Source organism: Carettochelys insculpta, chromosome 18, assembly GCF_033958435.1.
Source record: "Carettochelys insculpta isolate YL-2023 chromosome 18, ASM3395843v1, whole genome shotgun sequence".
Taxonomy (NCBI): domain Eukaryota; kingdom Metazoa; phylum Chordata; order Testudines; family Carettochelyidae; genus Carettochelys; species Carettochelys insculpta.
Window position 1 is genome coordinate 12,629,802 of NC_134154.1, and position 24,120 is coordinate 12,653,921.

Consider the following 24,120-nt stretch of genomic DNA (forward strand, 5'->3'; position numbering starts at 1 on the left):
CTAACAGGGAGTTTAATCTCTGCTCTAGTGAAACTGGGATAGTGCAGAGACAACCAAGAAAGCCCACCATTGCCTTCCTGACTCTCTCCGATTTATGCAGGTCCCAGGGGTAACCAAGAAGGGAACAGCCGGTGTCTTTGTTTAACAGTGACACCATATATAGTGGGTCAAGTAACCAGCTGGATAAAAAGAAAAGAGAAGCAGTATTTACCTCAGTAACGCATCTGATGTGGTCTACCTCCAGCAGGCCGGAAAGAGAGAGGCGATTGCCCCTTTAAGGCCCCCTTTCCAGTTCACAGCAAGGGAGGAGCAGGAAGCTGTACAGCCTCTGTGTGGTGAGGAAGGGCTCTCCCTGAGCTAACCAGAAGAAAGTGAGATATTTATATGCCCTATGTAGTTTCTGTAAAGCCCTCTTTCAATTTGACTAGCCTGGCAGGACCCACCTTCCCAACCATGGCAGAAGTCGAAGTACTAGGTTTCATCATGACCACATGTGAGAATTTTGCTAGTCGCCCTTTGCCTCAGCCAATCTGGCAGTGAGGGAAAACTTCCTGCCCAGATCCCAGGAAAAGTGGGTTGGGTGCCTGGTGGGAGGGGGCAAACGAGTTAGCTCATAAATGACACCCAACTTGTGAGACAGCAGCCCCCCCACACATATAAAAAGAATTCTGGAAATTATGACAACCGGCACTGTACAATTTATTTGCTGGATACTCCCACATACTCAAGATAATTATGTTGTGTCCTAATTTAAATCATATCCATTATCTCATGCTCTTCCAGCACAGCTGGACAAAGTTCAACTGCAGCTGTGATGTTTGCCCTTTGCTATTTGGGGCATGCAGCACATAAAAATACACATAGCGTTTTTTTCATAAAGTATTTGCTAGTTACCCTTAATGTGACCTATTTGTGGGAGCCTTGTTTTGTTCTTCTAACAATGAGCTGCTCCAAAACATGCTGCAAGAGAATATTGGAAAGGCTGGCTGCTGCTTAGCTTCAGAATCATTCCAATTTTTTGCTCTGAGAGAAAGCTAAGACTCTGCTTGCCCTACTGCCTGCAGTTGTTACAATGTGAAAAGACCCTCTGAATTACTCTGTGTGAAAACAGCCAGACTCTGCATCCATTAGGTGTACAGAGCATAAGCTATGCCCACTTCCTACCGCAGCCCCATTCAAAAGGTACTGGCATTACTAGTTTTGTTGTGAACTCACGTTTCATCAAACCATAGGGACACACATTTTCTAATTGCCTTCACTTAGAACCAAGAGGTAAGGGACTCATATTCCTTCCTAAGGAAATGACAGAAGGCAATAAGCAAATATAAAACTTTTATTTATACCTTCAAATTGGTTGTAAAGCATTAAGGTTGTGTGTAACTAGGTTAAGTCTCTGCTACTAAAATCTATGCATTATTTATTTAAATTGCAAGCTAAACATCAGGAACCGTCAGGCAGAACTCTAACAGCTCCTCCTAGCAGGAATTAAACACTCAGCTGTTCATACAAGCCCCAAGACAACCATATGCTATGACAGTATCAGTAACGTAATTAAGAAACTGACTTAGTTTTCTCCTCTTTATTAAGCTTCTTTAGCAGCCTGTTTGAGTATGCGCTCTTCAGATAAACCTTACCCTCTTTCCAGTTTGTTCAGTGTTTGCTGACCCTAAAGAGAAAAGTTGTTTTAATGTCATCAATTCAATTTTCCTCACTTTTTGAGGTTATTTCCCTGAGGATAGTTAAGCTCAAAATGTACCTGTTTATCAGCAAAAATCTAATACACATTTTTAAACTTCATTTTCTAGTACACTGACTGAAACACAGGGTCAGGCAACTAGCCCAATGCCCCACACATGCTGTTGACTGTGACAATGATGAAATTTTAACAGTGGTCTCTATAGATGGTGAAGGTGAACAGTAATTCAGCAGCACTTTGGGCCACTCAGCTACAGTTCCTGTGTGTGACCGCACTGATATGCTTTGAAAGAGGCCTTGTTCAATCTTCCTGGGCTAAAAGGATACCAGCTGAAATAGGTGGTCAGACTGGAGTTGAGGAATGGGGGTGATAAATGGAGAAAGACCAACAAAAAGACCATCACGTTACAGGGTCAAGGGGCATCTTGGACCCTTTCTTGGCCCTCGGAGAGCAGTTATGGAATGATGTTTCTCTGTATAAAATATACACCACTTACGATTAACACAAAACTGCAGACCAGTAGCACTTTAAAGACTAACAAAATAGTTTACTAGGTGATGAGCTTTCATGGGACAGACCCACTTCTTGAGATCATAGCAAGGCTATTTTGTTAGTCTTTATACTATCAAAACAAAAAAGCAGTCCAGTAGCACTTTATAGACGAGCACGGCTCTCTGTTACCACTTACAACTAGTTATTAATTCGCTGTCATTTTAAGAAAGCCTGCATCTGAAAACCACCTCTGTCCTGCCATGCTTCAACAGACAAATGAATCAATGTTCCCTGACGGTGGCCAGCAGCAGCTTGACAGTAGGTACTGATCTCCCAGTGCCTCACCTCCCATGCCCTCTCCTTTAGCAGATGCAGCTATTTAGAAGCAACACACACAGCCAGCTCTCCCCAGCCCAAGATTCACGCTTTGTTGCTTTTCCACTTCTGTCAGTTTGTGTTCAACGCTACCTCACATAGGTGGGAGGGTGGATAGGAGAAATATAATGCTACGGTTATTATGTATTTATTACCATGCTTGCAGGATTGGAAGGCAAAGCCCGACAGTTATTTAATTGGAAAACAAATTCCACTTTTCTTTGGAGAAAAAGCCACACATTAATCATTATTAACAGGCAAAGAGGCTATAATTGGTGCATTTTGACAAATCTTATTTTCCCTCCTTCCTTTGAACTCAACATTCACAGATGTCAGGCTCTGGAAAAGGTAACAGAATGGGGTCATCTGGATGACTGAGCATGGTCCCCCACTTCCAGGAGTGGAAGTATGGGAAGCTTGCATCTGCCTGCAACATTTTAATACCATTCCCCTTAGCTGGCAAACATGTTACAGGTTGAACCCCTCTTGTCCAGCATCCTTGGGACCTGACCGGTGCTGGACAAGAGAATTTGCTGAACCAGAGGAGGTCAATATTGTCTAGTACTTGACCAACATTTCCACTGCTTACTGGGCTCTTAGAAGACATTCAGGAGTGAATTACAACTAAGTAACAGCACAGAACACAGAGCCAGAACAGGTGGCTGTAAACAAACATTATGGGAAAGTGGTTGCCTGGCTAACTAAAATCATGCTGAATTATGGAGTCTGTCACACGAGAGTTCCAGATTAGAGGGGTTCAGCCTCTACTGTCCAAATCAAGAGAGCAGCTCCCAGTTTTCGTTGATTAGAGAGAGAAGCCCTGTGAAGCAATGCTGGAGAGGAGTGTGCATGTAGGCTTGTACATGGGAAATGATGTATTCCTGGAAGAATCCTTCCCTCCTCCTCACCTCACAGAGTAAGGTAACATAACAATTACTTAGGCTAGCCACATTATAGATCTGGCCGCTGGTGAAAACATACCTTCAACAGGCAGAAAAAGCCAAGCTATACAGTGGGACACAAAAGTACAAGACAAAGGTCAGCAACCAAAATAGCAAAGAGAGCCATTTTTCCCCCCCAACTTTGGTAAAAATTCAGTAATTCAAGAGTACAATGCACGTGAACACAAAATTCCATAATAATGTCAAATCATACTTTTTATAACCCCTATTTTAAGAACAGGGTACACACAATTATCTGTAATGAGCCATGTGTACTGCAGGATGGTCACAAACTTTTTACATATTCTATTTCCTCACACTATACATGTGCATGGTTTGTACCACTGTCTTCCTCAATTTCACTCCCAAACCTATTTTAATTATCCCAATTTTAATATTTAATATTTAATTTCAGGGTTTTTTTTCTTAAAATGGAGATTGCTCTTCACTGCAGAAATGCCACAAACTTCCTTTTCAAAACCAAGACTATTAGCAACACAATCAAAACACAGATATGGTATTATATCCCACAATGCATTGCATTAAAAAGGGGAGCTAACCAACATTTCAAAATCACATAATTTGCTATTTAGATATGAGTTTATTGTTGGGATTTTACATGTTCACCATGTAACTAAAATAATCAGGGGGCTTTTTTTTTCCCCCTAAATACTTGGCCATTATAGTGTCTGCAGCCACAAAAGTCCTTAAAGAGGTTTCAGACCCCAGAAAAATTCTCACTATAGCTTACTTTCCAAAATGGCTACACATTAGCATGCCCATACAGGAACCAACCTTAAGTAGAGCACTCAATCCCAGCTCTCCATTACACATGCATAGGCCAAACTTCTCAAATTAGTGGGAATAGTCCCTGTTACTCTTCCAACAGGGCAATTTATCAGGGCTTTCCTTTCACACAGGTGGAGAGGGAAAAGAAATAAATTTTTCTTATTCACTGGTGCCACCATGACTTGGTAACTAGTGATCTCTGAACAGAGCTTTTCTACAGGTCCACCTTGTGAAGTGTCATGCTAGACCCACTACCTCCTACGGAAGCCCCACAGAGCTTAGTAGCTACCAATACATTTCCCATAGCCGAAGGAGGAGAAAACAACAAGTTAAAGGAATGGTATTGGGTTAACAGATTGTACTCTGTATTGCTGCTGCTGTCACACTCCATGCTCGAAACAGTAATGAATTCATTCTGCTGGGCAATCTTCATGTGCTAGAATATGTTCTGGCTTCTGAAAGAAGACAGTTAAACTACCATTAAATACATCTGGAATAACATGTCCATAATACAGTGACTTATAAGGTACAGTAGACCCCTAAGTTGAGCCAGAGTTGTATTCCTTGCACCCCCCATGTAACTCAAGTTTTACACAAGTCAGGGGAGATGGGAACCAGGTTGCCTTCTGGTTCCCAGCTCCTCTGGGCTTGCAAGAGCAGAAAAACTGACCAACCCATCAGTTTCCTGGATCCCAGAGTGGTGGGGAGTGAGAACCAGGCAGCAGACTGGTTTGTCTCTTCCTGCTGCTTGTGAGACCTGGCCAACTGACCAGCACATAAGTCAGTTTCCTGGATCCCACCAGTGCAGGGGAGCTGGGAACTAGGCTGCCACTTGGTTCTTATCGCCCTGCTGCTAGCGGGACCCAGGAAACTGACCACCCCACTAGTTTCTTATGTCAGTTTCCTGGGTCCTGCAAGCAGGGGGTGGGGGAGCTGGGAACCAATCAGTGGTCTGGTTCCCATCTCCCCTCCTCTGGTGGGATCTAGGAAACTAACCAGCCCTGGTGGGGTGGTCAGTTTCCTGGCTCCCAGAGTGGCAGGGAGCAGGGAACCAGGATTGATACCTGCTTCCTGGTTCCCCGCCACTCAGAGCCATGCTCCACTTCTCCCTGGCTTTGCCCAGTGGCAGTGGAGGTCTGCCCTGGTTTCCCCCATCTAGGGGAGCCTGGTGGGCAGACAGCTGAAAAGTGGCTTTGAGTTGTGCTTAAATGCGCATTAATGTAAGTTAAGCGCAACCTGAAGTTGCAAATTTTGAGAGTTTAGTGTATCAATGAGTCCCTTTTCCCCAAACCACCTGGAATAGTGTACAAAGATTTGAGTATTACTTTTACACACACACACCCACACAGTTTCTTGTGTATTTTGATTTCAAAGAATGGGGCTATTGACATTGGCCTAAACTGGATGCTTCAGCCACCATCATCATAGCATTGAAGTGCCCCATAATCTTTAATGTGAGCTAGTACTTCTCTATTTTTCCTGATTTTACAAACTGGAAATGAGACAGACACACTACACCTACGTCTAGACTAAGGTTTCTATTTCCGGATACAAATGTATCCCAACATAGCAATGCTGTGGATTTTCTCCATGCTCAAAATAGCGTGGCTATTTCAAGCACAGTATTCCAGTTCTGCTACCCCTTGTCATGGGGGCGGGTCACAGAGCATTCAAAACAGACCCTTATTTGAACCTCAGTGCAGTCTGAAGGGCACCCAATTTGAAATAAGGGATCTTGATTTGCATTGTACAAACTGCATAAATTACTTTCAGCTAGACATAGCCTCCATGATTTGCCCCGAGTCAGATAAGATGTTTGTGGCGGAGCAGTCACTGAACCTGGATCATCCAGAGCCCAGATAAGTGCTTTCCTTCCTGAACAGCCATTCTGTGCAAGACTGTTTTGTACAGCATTCATTTATTGGTGTAAATCAAGTAGGCTGAGTCTCTCTTTACAAACTTGTACTTCCATGGCCAGGAGTAAGCCCTACATGTGAGCAGGGGTCCCTGTGTAATAGGGAAATTGATAGGAAAAGCTGCGGATGGCAACCTGGAAAAGTAACGCTTCTCATCTGTTTACTAGGTAAGCAAACCAATTATTTGTTGACAGCAAGTCAGTTTAGCACACGATCCACATTATAAAATCCATAATTTAGGATCTAAATTTTACTTTCCTTCCCCTTGAAAACTGGAAAAAATCTTCAAGGTGCAAAAGACAATGAATGGTCATTTAAAGGAGGGGGATGGTAATTAATCACAGAATTAATTTTAAGCAGTTACAAGCTTTGATGCTTCTCCAGGACTCAGAGTCGTGATATAGAACTGTATAGGAAATGAAAAAGTCTGACTGGAACAGCAGTTCCTGAACGAAAGGTCTCACACTGCTACTCCTGACCACGAGCAAACAGTGTACTATCTGAATGAGCCAAATAGAAACAACTGAGCAAGAACATGGAGAAATACTGAAGGTCTCCGGCACTGAGTTAATGTGTGCAGCAGGCTAACCTGAATTCCATCTCTCTCCCTGAGTGATCCCATTAAGTGCACCCATTCACTAATGAGCCCTAATGTCTTAGTCAAAGCTGAACGAAGGATTGCTAAATGGCCTTTTAAAGGTACATCTAGTCACCGCATTATTTAAACTGGAGTACAGTATAGCTTAAAAGCAAATGTTTCTGGGCTGGAAATGCAGGCAGGAATTGAATGAGAGGGGGAGAGAAATTGAAAGATCTCTTTTTCCACACACCTAAGAAGAATAGAGCTGTTTAAGGACATCAAATTTGCACAGCAAATGAAGTAAGAGAATCACCTGTGTTTATTATGGATTCTGTTGGCAAGGTCCCTTCTTCCTTCCTAGTCCCACACATCAGAATAATTCAGTAGAACAACTTTTCTTTTTTGGAAGGGTTGCTAAACAATTTATGGCAGGTAAGAAAAGGACAGGACAGATCAGTGATTTGCTGGCTGGTGAGGAAATCAAGCTCAGAGGGAGGCATGCAATAGGCTGGTGATTATATTTTGGTGTTATACAGTTCAGATCACCTGGAATGTTTTTTAGAAAGCTGAAAACACTCATACACAAACAGCATTTTTATACTATAGATAGGGCCCAGGATAGAACTTTCTCAGTAAGACGTATTGCTCAGATCTTTGGAACTTGGATCCAACTATTTATGGGATTACCTTGAGTTTTCCAAATATACACTGACAAAATGGGAACAACATTCCAAAGCCTGATCCTACATAGCAACCAAATTCCTTAAAACTGAGATACAGCCTCTCTAGGTCAAGAGACCAGCAAACACACTCCTGGAAAAAGGTTAAAGCATATAACATTTTCCCTGATTTTCAACACTCCCCCTTCTCTCTGTGCATGGCCACTAGGATAAGGAACTGTCAAATCTTGTGCAACATTCTAATTAGTTTGAAAAGACTTATGGCTATTCTGAGCTGTCAGATGATCTTCCCAGTCTCAGGAATCTGATATTGGCAATGAAAATGGCCAATTCATTGTTCCTTCAACAAGGACAATGATTAAAAAAACAGAAGAGAACATAAGGATCATCTCCACAAATTCATGAATGATTGCCAGATTCCTGATGAAACAGACAACATACAGCAACCCCAGTTCCTGGTGACAGTGTTGTAACTGTTACCTTTTGCACTAACAGAATGAAATCTCATGTTTTCCTGCTCATAATTTGCAGTTGGTAACCATTAGATTGCATACACAGTGAAGGTGGAGTGGCTAGAACTAGGGTGATGGATGGAAGCTGCTTTTCATATTTCAGTCTAATATTGATACACAAACAATAGGAACTTGCCCCAGCAATGCAAAAGCAACCACCAAAACAATAATATTTCCAAAATCAACCCTAGTGTGGGAAGGAAGCTTTGTCATCCTCTGGTCCCTACTTGGCATTTCAAGATCATGTGTATTCTCTGGTAGCTCAGAGTAGTGTTTCATCTGGTTATTGGCTGTCCAGGAATTATGTGACTTAGGGCAGAGAAGAGAGAACTTGGGTGAAACAAATATCAAGTGGATTCTTTATTTAGGCTTTTGGACAGAAAGGGACATTATATTTATTACTGGTCTCTAGTCACTAATTATAACCCATGTTTCTTAGCACCTGCGGAATATGCTTCCTTCCAGCCATCATGGCTATCATCAACATCAGGCTCTACTTAAGTGTTTCTGCCAGCTTGGCAAATGGGAGGTCTAGCACTAAATCATAAGCAACTTACCTTGGTTTGTGTGTGTTCTTTAAACTTCACAATGTTAAAAGAAGTAGGTACCCTAAATAAAAGCAGATCCAGCACTGAGATCACAGTGACCATTTGGATCTCAGCTGAGATACTATCTCTGAACGCTGCTCTTCAGCCAGAGTATCCTGCACATGTTCACAATATCAGCACCATAGATGCCAGCTTGCCCTCTAACTGAGGTTTCACAACCTCCCTCCCCTCCATTTCCAGCCCCGCCTTCGAGCCATCATTTCCACCAAAGCCACACCCCCACCCTGCCTTTGTCCCACACATTATACATCTTCCCCCTAGAACCTGTTCCACCTCCTCCCTCAAGGGCACTGCATTCCTGGTCCTTCCCCTCCCTCCCAGAGCATCCTGAACTGTTTTGAGGCAGGCAGGAGGTGCTGTGGGCAGAACACTGAGCTTGGTTGCCAGTGGGTGCTGAGCCTCCACTAATTCTTCCCCATAGATGCTACAGCCTCAGAGCACCCAGAGAGTTAGTGCCTATGACCTGGTCATATTAGCACTGTCCCCCAGCTTCCCCATCTGCAAACCAGTACAAGATAACATCAGGAAATACCCCTGCAAAAGCAGAGGCTAGCATAGCAGCAACTCAATAGTGAAGTAAGGAGTTTGATGCAAACCCACCCACACTCGCTGGCAAATTTCATTAACATTTCGGGGGAAAAAAAGGGAACACTGCAATGAAAGCAGCTGTGCACGTGTAATATGCATGCTGTGTACTGGCACTGCTGAGTCCAAGAGATCTTAATTACTTCCAAGAACTCAGTCAAAATAATTGCTCATTTCTCAGCTTCTTCATTCAGATAGCAGTGCAGCAATCCCTTCAGAATCACCTGCAGAGAAGATGAGGTGGGCTTGGCAAACGATCAAGAGAAATAACCTCCCAAGTACAAATCTGATCATGTGGGTTTTTTTTGTTTTTTTTTTTTTTGCAAACAGTAAGTATTCTTCACAGTTTGTAATTAGCTCCCTTCACCAAAAATTGAATTTCTATGACCAACTGCTGCATCCACAGAAGAGCAGGCAAGGGGGCTTTAATATGGCTGTCAGTCAAACAGATGGCTGCAGCATAAGCCAGCTAAAACAACACAATTTATTGATAGCATTAACCATCTTATGTTGATGATAGATTCAAAGAATGGCAACAAGCTGTTATAGATGCCAAAAGATTTCCAAAAACCATTGTAATACTTTCTACTTATATAGTCCTTTTACCCACAGCACTTTTGAGAAGTGGTGTGTAATTACCCACATAAAACAGAAGGGGAAACCCCACAGCCTGAAAAGAGTCACCTCTCCTTTCTCCCAAGCCTTCGCTCTATGTGTGGTTCATCCTGCCTCCCCTTCGATGCCTCCTGGTTGCAATGGAATAAAACCAGTTGTATCAACCAACTCCCTAGTCTCTGCACAATAGCTATTTGGTCCAACTACATTTTTTAAACAAAAATTGACAATCTGGCTTCTTCAACTGTCCCAGATTTTCCCATTTACTTAAGCTACTGCTCGGTCACAAACTCAGCCTTCTCCAATGACTAGCTCTCTCTGAATTTAAAAAAGAGAGAGAGAGAGAGAGAGAGAGAGAGAGCGCGCATATGCGAGAGAGAGAGAGAGAGGGAGGATCTTCTCCACATAGCAACAGAAGAAAGACCGCAGACATGAAGACTGTAGGACATTTTTATGCTCAGCTCTAGCAGCAGGGACCATATACATCTCTGAGTGCCATTACAATGTAATTCAAATAGTTTCTTAAAACAGGACCACTTTATCAAAAAACGAGGTGAAATTCTGTACCAAGCAGATGTTAACAAGCGGGTGAGCAATAATTTTTGATTGGAGGGGGGCACACCAAGATCTTGGTAAGTGCTCAAGGGCTGCACTGTTTTTATGGAGCATGTGTGAGATCTAGGACACAGTTTGGATGCAGAAGGAAGCTCAGGGTAGGGACCTGCGGTGCAGGAGGGACAGCAGGGAGGCCTGAGAGGGAGTTTGTATGAAGGAGGGGGTTGTGACCTCAGGAGTGGTATTGGGGTGCAGAGTCCAGGATGAAGTATGGTTTCTCAGCAGGAGAGGATGCTGGCCTGGGGGAGGGGCAAAAGGGGGTGCAGGGTCTGAGAGGGAGTCAAAGTGAGGTATCAGAAGCAGACTCTGGTCGAAAGGCACTGACCTAAGCAGCTCCTGGCCAGCAGCACTCTCAGGCAAGCTTCCCTGACAGCCCTAGCTTTCCTGTTGACCAGCAGCTCCACCTCACTGGTTGTTCCACGTGGCTCTCTGCACTGCTCAGCAAAATCTTTCAGTTCCCACCAGTCTGTTTTGTGCATCCAGTCAATAGGAACTGAGAGATTTTGCTGGAGATGGGGCACTGTAGTTAGGCTTTCCCACTCCTATCCTTAGCAAAATCTCTCAGCTCATGTTGGCCAGAAATCAGCCAATGGGAGCTGAGAAATTGTGCTGTGCCATCCCTATGCTCAGCAAAATCTTTCAGTTCCCACCAGTCCGTTTTGTGCATCCAGTCAATAGGAACTGAGAGATTTTGCTGGAGATGGGGCAGTGCCACCCAATTTCTCACCTCCCATTTGCTGGTTTCCAGCCAATAAGAGCTAAGACAGTTTCCTAAGGGGTCAGGGACAGTACTTGAAGCTCTGCTCCCTCGGCAGCCCTTGGGGCCCGTCAGGGACCAGATTAAAAGGCTTTGGGGGTGGGGGGAAATCCAGCCCCCAGGGCCTATTTTGCTTGTCTTAACACCATACTAGCTCTGTACATCCACGTTCACTACACCGAAGAAAGCTGGGTCTTTAAATAAAATTCTTATTCTTCTTACTCCTCCAAAAGCAGTATTTTTTTTTTAAATCACTTGGTATGAAAAACTCCAAATAGATCAGAGCACCGTAGGCAGGTGCTAATAGAAAATTTATGACATGGATCAGCTTAATCTACTAACAATCAATTTTTGTCTGCAATCATTAGAGAATCTCATACTCGTTCAGATAATTTTTATCCTGACCATAACTAATTTCCTCTTGCAGAACCATTAGAAAGGGAGGCACCGCTAAGGAAAAATGAGGATGTCTGGATCCTACTCAGAAGACCTTCATCTCCAGTGGGATTGCAAATAATTGCAGTAATGGGCCATTTCAGAATGCTTTTTATTATTTTCTCCATTCATGAAGTTATTCTTGGGAATAGTGGGTGCAATTTAGAGACCACAAGCCCAAGAAATGGAAATGAACCAACTTTTTGAAGATGCATTAATCAGTAGAAATCTGACAGAAATACATGTCAGTGCACCACAAGGTGCAACATAGAATCATTATTAGTTTTGTTTGAATTATTAGATCTCACCAGTGAAGAATCTAACAGCATATATGCACCGTTTAATCTTTTATAGACTATTTACGAAAACATCAAGGGAAAACGTATCCAAATGAAAGTCAATCATTCTGGACAGAATGTCGATACCTGAAATCTTCACGGGCTCTTTCAGACCCTGTGCTCTGACACACACTATCCAGTTGTGGGAGAATTCAGAAATAAAAATACTTAATCAAAGATCTCTTGTACCAGGAACACTTGAAGCTGATTCTCAAATGCTCAGCAGGCAAACTGTAGCTAAAGCTAATGCCTAGGAAATATATTGAATGTGCATCTCCGACAGGATCATAATATATATCCCACAGGTCCTTCCGCACTGCAATTTGAAATCAAGTTAGTCGATATCTTCATCTGGGCGGTCTGCAGATAAATCTGAATCCAAATCTTCTAGATTTAACTTTTTTTTATTGATTTAAGCTAATACTGATATTATGTATTCCTTCACTAACTGGAATAAAATTCCACTTGTGTAGTTACAATTTCAAAAAAACTAAATCACTTACAATGCTTGTCATTAAAAAAAAAAAAAAAAAAGCCCTCAAATGGGCAGCCAAGGAAAGGATTCAACAAGCAACTAGAATCAACCTATTGTTCCCAGCATTCCTGAGGAAATAAAACTGGGTCCCTAGGACTTCTGACTATGCTTGTAATGGGCTATTTTATTTTCTGGATATCACCAGACAATCACCATTCTACTAAACATTGACCCCACTAGGGGAAAGGTTAAAATTTATACACAGATGGAACATTATGTAACAAAAGGGATCAACCACTCCCACACATGACTGGAATGTCCATGTTTACAAATCTCAGCAGGGTAGGCATGTTAGTCTGTATCTGCAAAAAATAATGAGGAGTCCTGCGGCACCTCAAAGGCCAAATGGATTTATTTGGGCATAGGCTTTTGTCGGTAAAGCCCACTTCATCGGATACATGTGATGAAATGGGCTTCACCCATGAAAGCTTATGGCCAAATAAATCTGTTAGATGTCACAGGACTCCTCATTGTTTTAGCACTTACAAAGCTCTAGTACGAGAAACTCTGTGGGAAAAACAACCACCTTCCATATCACCACATTGGCCTCCAAAGTGCACCTAGGCAAAACAAATTAAGGATATTTGATTTCAAAGTGAGGGGAAAATCAACCACTTTCTTAAACATTCATTAAGATGCTATGAACAGCAAAAGTAGAATCCATGCTCCCATCTTACCGCAAGCAACCAGATGTGTTCTTGAAGACCGTGGTCCACTCAGCATCCCGAGGCTTAGAATCCTCATTTGGCTCGCTCTCCCATCCAGAATGTGGGATAATCACCTCATTTGTCAGTGTCTGCAGACCATGGTTAATGATCACCATCTTTAGGGGCTCATAGGATGACAAGTTCCAAAGAGTGCCTTAGAAAAGAGTAATGATCATTAGCCAAGTTAAAGTAGTTTACAGGTACTGCTCATGCAGAATAGCATTTACAAAAGATTAAATCATAAAACAACGTGAACAGGGGAAATTACTCGTCTGACAACATTCCTGACAATTCAATATAACCACTTGGTTAGGACTCACTCAGGAGCTGCAACCATTCCAAATGCAGTTATATTTAGAACAGGTAGAGCATCTGAAACTGCTGGGCCATATCATGTACAGGAGGCACTTTAAGTGTTCCTTAATCATCTACATAAACTAAGTACGTAAAGGCTCAATACAGTCATTTATTTAATGTTAATATAATATATATTTCTAATATAATTAAACTTGCAAATCTACTTACGCCTTAAAAAAAATTCACCCCGATGCAGAAGCCCGTGAAATGCCAGCGTGTCACATAACACCTCAAAATGGGGCTTACATTGGCTCTAAGAGACACACAGCTCTGGTGTTAACTCTACACAGGGTTAAATTCCACCTCACACTTTTTGCTTTCCATATTTACTGCCATATTATTCACTGTGTCACAGGCACATAGGGTTTACTAAGGGCATTGTTCCTAGGGAAGGCGGAGCACCTATAACCCTGTTTTTAGCTCACCTTGACTTTGAACCACACCTGTAGAATGTAACTGTCAATTGGGGGAAGGTCTTTTGCTTTGGTTGGTTGGTTTTTGCCAGTGCTTATGCTGGTTAAAACTCTAATATATGCTGAGATACTAATATACAGGTACCTATACCGGCAGGGAGGCCAACAGACTTGCAGGGCCACTAAGCCAGGTGAGGAGAGGCCAGATCTGTGCTCACAGAAAGAGGTGGGGCCTCAGGCAGAAGGCGAGGGGCTGAGGCTAGCTTACCCTCCTCCAAATGGCTGCCAGCCCTTCAGAGCTACCAGAGCTCTGTAATCTGAAGAGCTCTGGGCACTAGCTGTTGCCACAGTAGCAGGAGCCAGGAGCCCTGGGCTATTTTGAATCTCTGGACCCTGGGGCAGTTGCCTCGTTTGCCCTCCCCCCCATCGATCCCCCATAAGGGGGCCTGTATACCTTATTTCACTTTGAAACTGTTATAACAGCATCTACACTCAGGGGAAGATGTGTTCATCTGTATTCACACAGTTCAAGCAGAAAGCGTCAGAACTTCAAACAGACCAACCCTTAAAAATGGCTTGAAACAATCAACACTGTACAAGGTAAAACATTTGGACACCAGTTATTTCAACTTGAAATAGAGTTATTCAAGAAAAGACCATTCTAGATTTAGGGTTTTCTTAATTGGATAATTTAGACTTTTCTTTGAAATCAGAAGGGGTGTGTGTACACTAGAAACTAACTTCGAAGTTAGGAACTACTTTGAAGCGGCCACCAGAGAGTCTACACACATTTTTTCCCCTTCCTTTGAAGCCCTTACTCCATTCCTGGGAATGGAGTAGTGCCCTACTTCGAAGTTTAACTTCAAAGTCGGGTATGTGTAGACTCTCAACTTTGAAACTGCTTACTTCAAAGTTCTTCCTGTAGTGTAGAGACAGCCAAGATGAAGTATATTTTTGTAAACATCACTCGGTTTCTGTTGAAAAATAGATGAAATGCAGCCTTCACAAAGCTGACTAATTCGAGAAAGGTAAATAAAACCTTATTTTTGTTCACCTCATGCTTTCAGCAGAGTCACACCTCCAAACCAAAGGACAAAGCTGATATCTAGTTAGAAAATTTTTGCTAAAACTTTCCGTATTCCATACGTTGTGTCAAGCAAACTAATGCAGAATTACAATATACTTCAAAATTGCAGTTTACAAAGGCTACCCCTTACTGAGTTTGGACTAAAATAGAGTCTTCATTTCATGGTACAGAATTTATTATTCCAACTTGGCAACATTTCAAAACTATAAATAAGCATATACAGGGAGAGAAACAGGTACACAGCTTCTCTCTCCACTGAAACGCACAAGAATTAAGGGGGCTGAATGGAAAAATGATCAAGCTTTCCTAAATATCCAGGGAGACTCTCTTAAATAATACACACCATTAATATACATGCAAACTGCAGCATTAGGCCTACATATTTTTGCATACCAACTCCTTAAGCTGCAAATATTAGTCTAACACTTGACGAGAAATCACTTGGAACATTAAAAAGTATATGGATTTGCTGGAGCAGGTTCAGCGAAGGGCAACAAAAATGATTAAGGGTCTGGAGCACAAGACCTATGAGGATAGGATGAGGGATTTGGGCTTGTTTAGTTTACAGAACAGAAGACTTAGAGGTGATTTAATAGCAGCCTTCAGCTTCCTGAAGGGGAGCTCTAAAAGGAGGGTGAGAAACAGTTCTCAGTGTTGTCAGATGGCAGAACAAGGAGTAATGGTCAGAAGTTGAAGAGGGAGAGGTGTAGGTTAGATATTAGGAAGAACTACCTCACCAGGCGGGTGGTGAAGCATTGGAATGCATTGCCTAGAGAGGTGGTGGATTCTCCATCCCTTGAGGTTTTTAAGTCCCAGCTGGACAAGGACCTGGCTGGGATGACTTAATAGGGGTTGATCCTGCTTGAAGCAGGGGGCTGGACTAGATGACCTCCTGAGGTCCCTTCCAGCCCTGTGATTCTGTGTATGTCTAGACTATTGTTTTAGTCCTACATCAATCTCTCCAAGTTTCGAGGTTATAAAAGCTTCCATTCTCATGGATCCAATTTCTTCTCCCAAAAGTCTTTTTAAACTATGTACCAGATATTGCCTCGCTGTCCCCAGTTATGCTCAGTTATCCTGGTGTTAATCAGGAGTAATGCCAGTGAAATCAGCGAGTTCTACCAGTGCAGAAGCAGTGCATGTGAAAGACAGACCACTCCTGCTATACCTTTAGGTAAATCAACAAAAATAAAAGTTGTAATACTGAATCTTCCCTGCTGTAGGTTGTAATGAATGCTTAATGTTCAAGCTTTCACTGCAACAAGCAAGAGATGGTAAATGTCTAGTGTTCTATTTCAACAGAGTGCGCTGTATATAGTCAATCTATAGTAACTCTACATGTTAGTCTATGCCTACACTGTGAAATAAAGTCAAACTTCTTAAAGTTGACTTTAAACCTACAGATTTTATAAAGTCGATGATGAGCGTCCACACATTTAGAAAGTCAACATAGTGTGTCCCCATTGCCGTTGCTAAAGTTCATCTGTACAAGCAGTGCATTGTGGGTACCTATCCCACAGATCCTGCACCCCTGTTGCATTCTGGGTTTCTGTGTTACTGGGGGGGAAATGTGCTTCAAGTGGCTGTGGGTATCTGATGTCCTCATCCCAGAGTGCATTGCCCTCACTTCCATTGGAAACAAGCTGCCAAATGCATTTTTGTGCCACTTTTCTACTGCCTGCCCCTGACACACACCATTACAAGGCTAGCGGCCCAGTCCTAAGAAATGTAAAATGCAGAAATAAAAATCTGAAAAATTTGCATTTGGAGCTATTGAAAAAGCTGTTTTTGGTATTGTTGAAATGCTTCAAAGTGACCCAGCAACTATGTGGTGGGGTGGGGGGGTGGTGAGCCAGAGAGACGGGCAGCTGCATGGTGCAACTGGAGAGCTGGCAGCCGTGTGGTGCGTGTGGGAATAGCAGCATGGTGAAGGGAGCAGCCAGAGAACCTGGCAGCCACGTGATGCAGGAAGCTAAGCCGGAGAGCCCGGCAACTGTGTGGTGCGTGAGGGGGTGGGGGCGGTGTCCCAAGCCAGAGAACCCAGGCTGATTCCTACTTTCTGCTTACCTGGAGAGCAGTGCAGATGAAAGAGATGGTCTGAATGATACCTTTGGGGCATTTCTGGATAATTCTAGAGGCCAATAAAAATCAAATTAAACACTACTGTGTCTACATTAGCATTAAGTTGACCTTATAAATTCAAATGTGGCATTACTCCTCATGAAAAAGCTGGGGCAGAAAATTCGAGGTTAGGACCCCTTAAAAGTTGACCTAATGATATTTGTAGTGAAGACAGGCACATTATAAAAATCAACCTAACTCCCTTAAAACTGAATTTATGTTTAGTGTCGACGTAGCCTTCTAATTCCTTTCCAATCTGGTATCTATGTCTACTACCAGTAGTGAGTGGCAATTATAACTCAGGCAGCTGACAATTAACAGAACTTAGAGACTTATACTTTATGATGCCTCCTATTAGAAGTGGCGCTTACAAAACCCAGGCATCTATTTAGATGTAATTGAACACATTAATTATTAAACAAATCCGGTTGTAAACAAAAGAATTTACTTCAGATGTTAACACACGTCTTTCATTACTTTAATCTCTTTCTAGGTACAGATATTATTTACTTAGCGTATTTCACCTACTGTACCAAGACAGCACAATACAAGGTGTGTGTGCTTTTTGGAAATTATTTTATTTAGCATTTAAATACAGGTTACAAGATAATATAAATGATATGTAAATTAGCTTTCAATTGTTACCAATTTATAAATTAAATAAACATGTCCTCATTATCACAGAATCTACTGAACACTCTGATAGTTTAAAAAAAGGAAAGCAATGAGAAAAATAAAAGCTTAACATCTCCACTTTGCTCTGAAAAAAAAGCACATAGCAATTTCTCTTTTCTTCAGGTAACAGAGATACAACAAAGAAAGCACAAAGCCAATTACATAATCAATGTAAAATATTTATAAATCAGGCAACACAGAATTGTTCAATAAGTTGTCATCAGAACCATATCAAACCCTTGGATTTAACAAGTCATCCTTGTTACTCATGACCCATCAAAGCTTGTCAATAGTCCCACTGACTTCAATGGCCAATGTGCTTATGATATGAATGTGCTTAAATGTTTTGCTACATCACGGCTATATGAAGTATGTGGAAATGAGAATACTCACTATTATAACAGACAAAATTAAAATTTAAGGAACATAAACCCTTATTGCTTCAGGGTCAAAGTCAACCTTTATCCGATGGGGGTTAAGGAAAAAATATGCAAAGGAAGGGAGCATGGGAGGTCTAACCTAGCAGTCACCACTGAGTTTAGGTCTGCCCACCAGGAATGAAGTATCGGAGGGGTAGCCGTGTTAGTCTGGATCTGTAACAGCAACAAAGGGTCCTGTGGCACCTTATAGACTAACAGAAAAGTTTTGAGCATGAGCTTTCGTGAGCACAGCCTCACTTCATCAGATGTTGGTCTTGAAAATCTGCAGGGCCAGGTATAAATAAGCCAGAGCAAAGGTGGGGATAACAAGGTTAGCTCAGTCAGCAAGGGTGAGGCTTACTACCAGCAGTTGATCTGGAGGTGTGAACACCAAGGGAGGGGAAGCTGCTTCTATATTTAGCCAGCCATTCGCAGTCTTTGTTTAAGCCAGAGCTGAGGGCATTGAATTTACAGATGAATTGTAGCTCAGAAATTTCTCTGTTAGTCTATAAGGTGCCACAGGACCCTTCGTTGCTGCCCCCACCAGGAATGGACATCATTGGGCAGGAGCTGGATAAATTACAAGGCCAGCTCTTGTAAACAAGAGTCAGAGGCAATGCTGAGCTAGAATCAGAGAATAAAAATCAGGAGATAATGTAAAATCTGACATTGCAGCAGGCCAAACAACTTTCTGGGGTTAAGTAGGGGTATATGGCCAATCGTAGTCTCAAGGGTACTGGCATTCTGATCTCGTGGGCAGTACTTCCTGTGGGGCCTACTATCCACAGCACTTCCTAGTTACACCTTTACTTGGCCTCCTGGTGGCACTGTAGGAATATCAGCTACACCATGCTCTGCAGACCTAGGTTCTAGCCCTTGGGTCCTTACAAAATGTTTTTTGGGCTTATTTATTGCATAACTGTTTCTTATACTTTGCTCTGAAGCACCGGGCGTTTGCAACTGGCAGAACCACGATAACAAGAGAGATTGATCACTGGTGTCATGCAATGGATAGGACAATATCTCTGGTTCCTATATTTCTACTCTCCTACCGTGGTTCTTCACCTGAGCTAATAAAACAATTTTAGATTTAAAAAAAATAAATCTTTAACCCATACTTCTGAGTTTGGGAGGGTCCAATACAGAATCATAGAATAGCAGGACTGGAAGGGACCTTGAGAGGCCATCGAGTCCAGCCCCCTGCCCTCATGGCAGGACCAAGCATTTTCTAGACCATCCCTGAAAGCCATCTATCTAACCTCTTCTTAAATAGCTCCAGTGATGGAGATTCTACCACCTCCCTTGGCAATTCGTTCCAGTGCTTGATCACCCTGACAGTTAGGAACTTTTTCCTAATGTCTAACCTGAACCTCCCCTGCTGCAATTTCAGTCCATTGCCTCTTGTTCTATTTTCAGAGGCAAGGAAGAACAAGTTCCCTCCCTCTGCCTTATGACACCCTTTTAAATACCTGAAAACTGCTATCATATCCCCGCTCCCATCCCCTTGGCCACAGACACCTTCTGAACTAAGTATTAAAAGTTTTACACCCATCATATTTGAGTGGTTTTATTGCTAAAAAGATTCACAACAACATTTTCTTTCTCTGAAACAGGATGTTTCCTCTCTCCCCTTGCTCTCGACCTGGGGTATCCAAGTTTTTCTTCTTCAGGGCCACATGGCAATTTTGTGTGTGTTCTGTGGGACCAAACAAAATAGCCCCCCTCACCTCCCCGGGGTTAAAGCCCTCAGCACCCAACTGTAACCCTCCCCCTACCCCCCAACAAACCCCAATCTATGCCCCACTCCATGCCCCACTCCCTGGCCACTCACAGGCTTTTAACCCCCCATAGCAGCTCCAAACCGATCTGCTGCCAGTCCTGCACCCCAGGGCCTGCGGTTGCTTGGCACTCCAGCCACCGGGGCTTTGTGGCTGGCTCCACACCCCACTCAGGGCTCTGCTCCCCAGGACCTACCATCATCTCTAACAGATTTTTTTTTTGTAAATCTGTTCACTCCAGATCCCTAAATGGCCCCTGTCAAGGACTGAACTCTCAATCGTGGATTTAGCAGGCCAAAAATCAAACCACTGAGCTATCCCTCCCCACCTGCTCTGCCTCTAGTCACACACCCCAGCCCTGTGGAAGCCAGTGCCGACGTGGCTTCTGGCCCCACAGGCCAGACAAAAAGGCTTTGCGGGCCGGGTTCTGGCTCACAGGCCACCTGTTGGACGTCCCTGCCCTAGAGCGCTGACAATTAATTGCATCGCTATGCTGCAAGAATAAGTAATTTCTTTTCTAATCTCAAGAAACGAATCAACTGGGAAATTATTTTAAAAAAGTCTAAAAAATAATCTGAAATTTTACTATTAGAATTAGGACAGAATAGTCCAATTTAGCAACAGCCTTCAAACACAGAAAGCAGGGGGGAAAAGAAAACCAAAAAGCTTTAGCACTTCTACCACCACAGAAAAACCAGTAGTCCTAATATCAGAGGATTTGGGAAACTTCTCCAGTACTTGCATACCACCTTGAAAACATCTGTGAATATTTTTAATATGCCTGAGATACGTAAAATAAAGATCTTATCTTCAAATTTCATCTGAACTAGGTTGTCAGTTACTGGTAGCTATTTCCGAACAGACTAAATCCTAACGGGATTCCACAGAATCACATCTGGATAGCACAGCTTGAATGACCACAAAAACAAACAGCCCTGCAAAATATGTAATACATGAACCATTTCACTCACACCATTGGTGACAATGAAACCAAGAGTGGGACTACTTGAATAAGCAAAAGGTACTCACGGGCACCTTCATCCATCGTTTCTAAAGAAATGTCTGCAAACTCTAACAAGACTAACACCAAACGCACACTTGAGCAGCCAAATAGCTGCTCCTTGTAGGGGCTGCAAGACAACATGCTGACAGCAAAAAGAACACCTCACCCCTCACCCATACTTCTCTGTCCCTTTTGGGCGCAAAGCTCCAACTATGGTTTCACAAAACTTTTCCTGATCCTCAACAGGAGACATCAATGCACTATAACAACTGACCCAAAAGATACCCCATATTATACAAAAAGTATGCAAGTGGAATCTTTAAGATGTTCAAATGGAATAAACACTTGAAATTACAAGACTCCAGTAGCTGACTACATGGGGAATACAGATCAAAATAATCTCCATCAAACAGTACTCAGAGAGACAACTAGTTGTATATGCAAAAAGTGGTCCAGAGGAGGCCAAGCTTTGTTCATACTATATATGCAACATTTGGTGATGTGGGAAAGACTGCTTAAAATAGATGCAGATAATAATCAGTAAAACTATTTTCTTTTCCAATAGTATGAACCCAGGAGGTTACATCACAACTTTACTTCTAGGCATCCCTCAAGACCAAGCTCAGGAAGAGTTTCTCATGGTGGCAATCACAGCAACATGAGTTTATTCTTTAACAGATTAATGTACAGTTTAAAGGAAATGAATTTAAGAGGAGCAGGAACAAAAAGTGACAAGGATTAAAATCACCTGTGATTTGATCTTTGCCTTTAGTTATTCACTGCATTGATTAGCACAATTAAGCTATGCAAACATTGTTAGTTTAAAAACTTCTGTCAATTTATGAGTTCAGCAAAATTACTCTAAAGATAAATCACCCCATTAAAACAGTAGCTGCAAGTCAAAGCTCTGCGTATCACACCCCCTCAGGGGCATGGGGGTGGTGTACCCTGCCACTGCTGGAAGAGGACCAGCCACACAGGTACCAACTTGACCCTGGACACACTACTGAGGAGTGCAGCTCCTGGCAGGCGGGCATGCCCACAGCAAATATTAGCACCCGCTTCTGCAGACAGCGCTGCAAGCCGCACACCTGTGTGGGGGCCCCAGGGACAGTCAGGCCATACCTGGGCTCACCCACCATCATGGAGGGACCTCTCTCTGGCCGGACACATCCCCTTGGCTACTAGCCCATCCAGTGGGGAGAGGAGGCAGTCTACCCATCCCCAAGACAGTGGGGAGCCCCCATGTAGCAGGGTTTGCCATGAAAGACACACATACCTGTGCTCCCAGGACATCCCAAGGGGTGGAAGCCACTGCTCATGTTCGGTGGAGGGGGGACGTGCAGCCTTCGGGGGCTATGTTGCATGAATGACTACCCATCTCTCCTCCTTGTCTTCATTACACCTGCACCATCCAAGGGCTGGGCCAGCCCCAGCCTGAAGCCAGAGCCAGGCGTACCAGGACCAGCACCAGGACAGGACAGCAACCCAATGAGGCATGGGCAGCACCTTGACCAGAGGGCTCACGCTGCCACCCTCTGGAGGCTAACTGTCCTCCCAGAGTGCAGCTGCAGGAAGACTGGAAGTGGAGGATGTGGGCCTGAAGCCAACTGATGTTCCATTTAGACACCATCACTGGCATCTGGCAGGACCAGCTGGCCCAGCCACTTGCAGCTGCCCACCCCCAGCCATCCCTCAAGGGGTGTTGGACATGGTACAGTGGCTGATGGCCACGATAGTCCCCAGATTCCTGAAGGCCTCCATGCTACACCCACCCCTGCCACAGCCCCACTGTAACCATACCTCCCCATGCTCCTGGCCCCAACCCAGCCCCAAAAGGGACCCTGAACCCATGGTGGGAGGGGATCCCAGGGTCAACGTTGTTCAGGGTCTCGCTCCCCCACAGGGTCATGGCCCCCCACCCCTTCCCTGGATTGATGGCCCCCCACCTCTATCCCAAGACCCCCATTTGTGTTCAGACGCCTCCAACCCATTCCAAGACACCTCCACTATATATAGTTAGAGTGCATTGCACAGTGTACATAGTTTGTTTTCACAAAGTTTATTTTCTACATTTACCTGTCTTTAAGTAAACTAGTATTTGAACACCACCCCTGCATCCATGTTTATTGGGGTGGGGATGTGGAGGGATCAGGGTGGGGACAGGTAGGGCTGTGGGCCAGAGACCCCGCCCAGGGAGGGTTCTTGGGAGAAGCTCTCCTGTAGGGCCTCCTGGATTTGGTGGATGGGAGCTCCGCCTGGCTGTTCATAGGCATGACCAGCATCCACCGCCAAACCCAGGAGGAAGGCCTCCCCCTTTCCCTCCACTATGTTGTTGAGGGCACAGCATGCCCTCATGACTTGTGGGACATTGTGCTCCCCCACATCCAGCCAGGTCAGGAGGCACCTACAAAGTGACTTCAGGCAGCTGAAGGCACACTCAGCCTGTTTCTGTGCTTGAACTGCGTATTAAACAGTTCCTGGCTTGGGTCCAGGTGGCATCCCCCACAATGCAGAGTGGCATGTGCACGTCCCTGACTGCCAGCTCCCAGAGGCGGAACTAGGTGCCTGCCTCCATCCTCCGACACAGGCCGGAATTGCGGAACATTTGGGCATTGTGTGCCCGGCACGACCACCTGACGTATGTTGATGAATTGTCCCTAGTGGTCGACCCAGGGCCTGCAGCACCATGGAGTAATATTTCCTTGTCATTTATGTACTAGGCCACACTGAAGTCCAGGGCACAGATTGGGATGTGGGTTCCACTGACTGCCCTGAAGCAGTTGGGGAACTCCACAACCGTGAATCTGGTCATGACTGCATCCATGTCTCCCAGACAGAAGACCCTCTGGGATAGGACCACGCTGATGGCCATAACTTCCTGCAAGAGGAGACCAAACATACATGAAGGACAGAGAGGGTGTCCCTGGGTGAGGAAGAGCGCCCGTAGGCCCCAGCCAGCTCCCCTGCCTCCTCCCATCCCCCTTCCTCTCCCCACGAGGATGCCCACCCCGCAGCAGATCTGTGTGAGGGTGGGATGTCATAGTCCCAGAGGGATAGGGCTCCCCCTCCCACAACCACTCACCCCACT

The 24,120-nt window shown here is 43.9% G+C and overlaps 1 protein-coding gene across 12 annotated transcripts in view; it reads right to left on the reverse strand.

Moving 5' to 3' along the window:
- The window catches only part of ARVCF (ARVCF delta catenin family member), a 529,785-nt gene that overhangs the window by 103,411 nt on the left and 402,254 nt on the right, over positions 1–24,120 (reverse strand). For all 12 annotated transcript variants that reach the window (XM_075012627.1, XM_075012629.1, XM_075012624.1 and 9 more), the window contains one exon: positions 13,147–13,330. In XM_075012627.1, coding sequence (XP_074868728.1) covers positions 13,147–13,330 — 184 coding nt within the window. The remainder of the gene's footprint in view (positions 1–13,146; positions 13,331–24,120) is intronic.